Raw genomic sequence first — 1032 nt, forward strand, 5'->3', positions numbered from 1 at the left:
CCTGCCCCTCTCCCTCCGGGTCCCCCCGGCACCCCCCGAGACCCGGGGGTCTGCGTGAGCCCCCTCCCGGCCCCGAGTGCCCCATCTCACCCCGTCTCGACGCTCCAGAGGTGGATGGCTCCGCTCTGGGTGCAGACGGCCAGCTCCCCCGGGAGGTGAGGGCTGCGGGATGGGGGACATGGCATCACCACGGGGACCGCTCTGGGTGCAGACGGCCAGCTCCCCCGGGAGGTGAGGGCTGCGGGATGGGGGACATGGCATCACCACGGGGACGGGAGGACCCGCCGCAGCGGGGAGGGCTGCAGAAGCAGCGGAGCCCCCTCCCTGCAGAGCCCCTTTCCCCTGGCGCCTACCTGACGGTGAGGCAGGAGGCATGCACAGCGGATGACCTGCAGCGCGGTGGGGGCCGCCCCCGTCCTGCCCGGCACCCTCCAAACGCCGCAGTGGTAGTCCGAGCGGACGCCAACGAAATCTGGCAGGGGACAGGAGGCGGCACGTGAGATGGCAGTGTCCCAGGGGCTTCCTGTCGACCCCCCCAGCCCGCGCCCTGCCCTGCCTGGGGTACGGATCCCAGGATACGGATCCTGGGGCTGGCTCACCTTCCCCGTCCACCCGGGCGGCAGCCACTTGCCGGATGCGCCCGTTGAGCTCAAACTGCGCCGGGGAGCCCCGGGCGCGGGGCAGCTCCTCCAGCACCACGTCCTGGAAATCTGGGGTGCTGGCTAAGGGTGGTGCAACACAAACCCCCCCTTCCCTCCCTGGAAACACCCCGTGGGGAAGGATACAGAGGTGGTTCATGGCCTGCCCTCCCGGGTACACCAGGCAGCCCCATGTCTTCAGGGGGCAGCCAGGCCAGCGCCCCCCCCGTGGGGCTGTCGTCGAAGAGCAGGCCGGCCCATTGCAGCAGCAGCTCCTCGTGCACGCAGTCCGCCAGCAGCCCCAGCGGCACCTCGAAGAGCCAGTCGCGGCAGAGGTGGGAGAACCAGCGCAGGCGGGAGGCAAGGTGCTGCCGGGGGCAGCCGGCGTCGGGGG

General features: G+C 71.8%; 1 protein-coding gene across 1 annotated transcript in view; it reads right to left on the reverse strand.

Annotated features, from left to right (window-relative positions):
* The window catches only part of TAF1C (TATA-box binding protein associated factor, RNA polymerase I subunit C), a 17760-nt gene that overhangs the window by 14253 nt on the left and 2475 nt on the right, over positions 1-1032 (reverse strand). The window contains 6 exon segments of the mRNA XM_009285240.1: positions 91-162; positions 354-380; positions 382-472; positions 600-710; positions 786-829; positions 831-1032. The exon segment at positions 831-1032 is cut by the window's right edge and continues 11 nt beyond it. Coding sequence (XP_009283515.1) covers positions 91-162; positions 354-380; positions 382-472; positions 600-710; positions 786-829; positions 831-1032 — 547 coding nt within the window.

The sequence above is a fragment of the Aptenodytes forsteri genome, unplaced genomic scaffold, assembly GCF_000699145.1.
Source record: "Aptenodytes forsteri isolate BGI_AS27 unplaced genomic scaffold, ASM69914v1 Scaffold120, whole genome shotgun sequence".
Lineage (NCBI taxonomy): Eukaryota > Metazoa > Chordata > Aves > Sphenisciformes > Spheniscidae > Aptenodytes > Aptenodytes forsteri.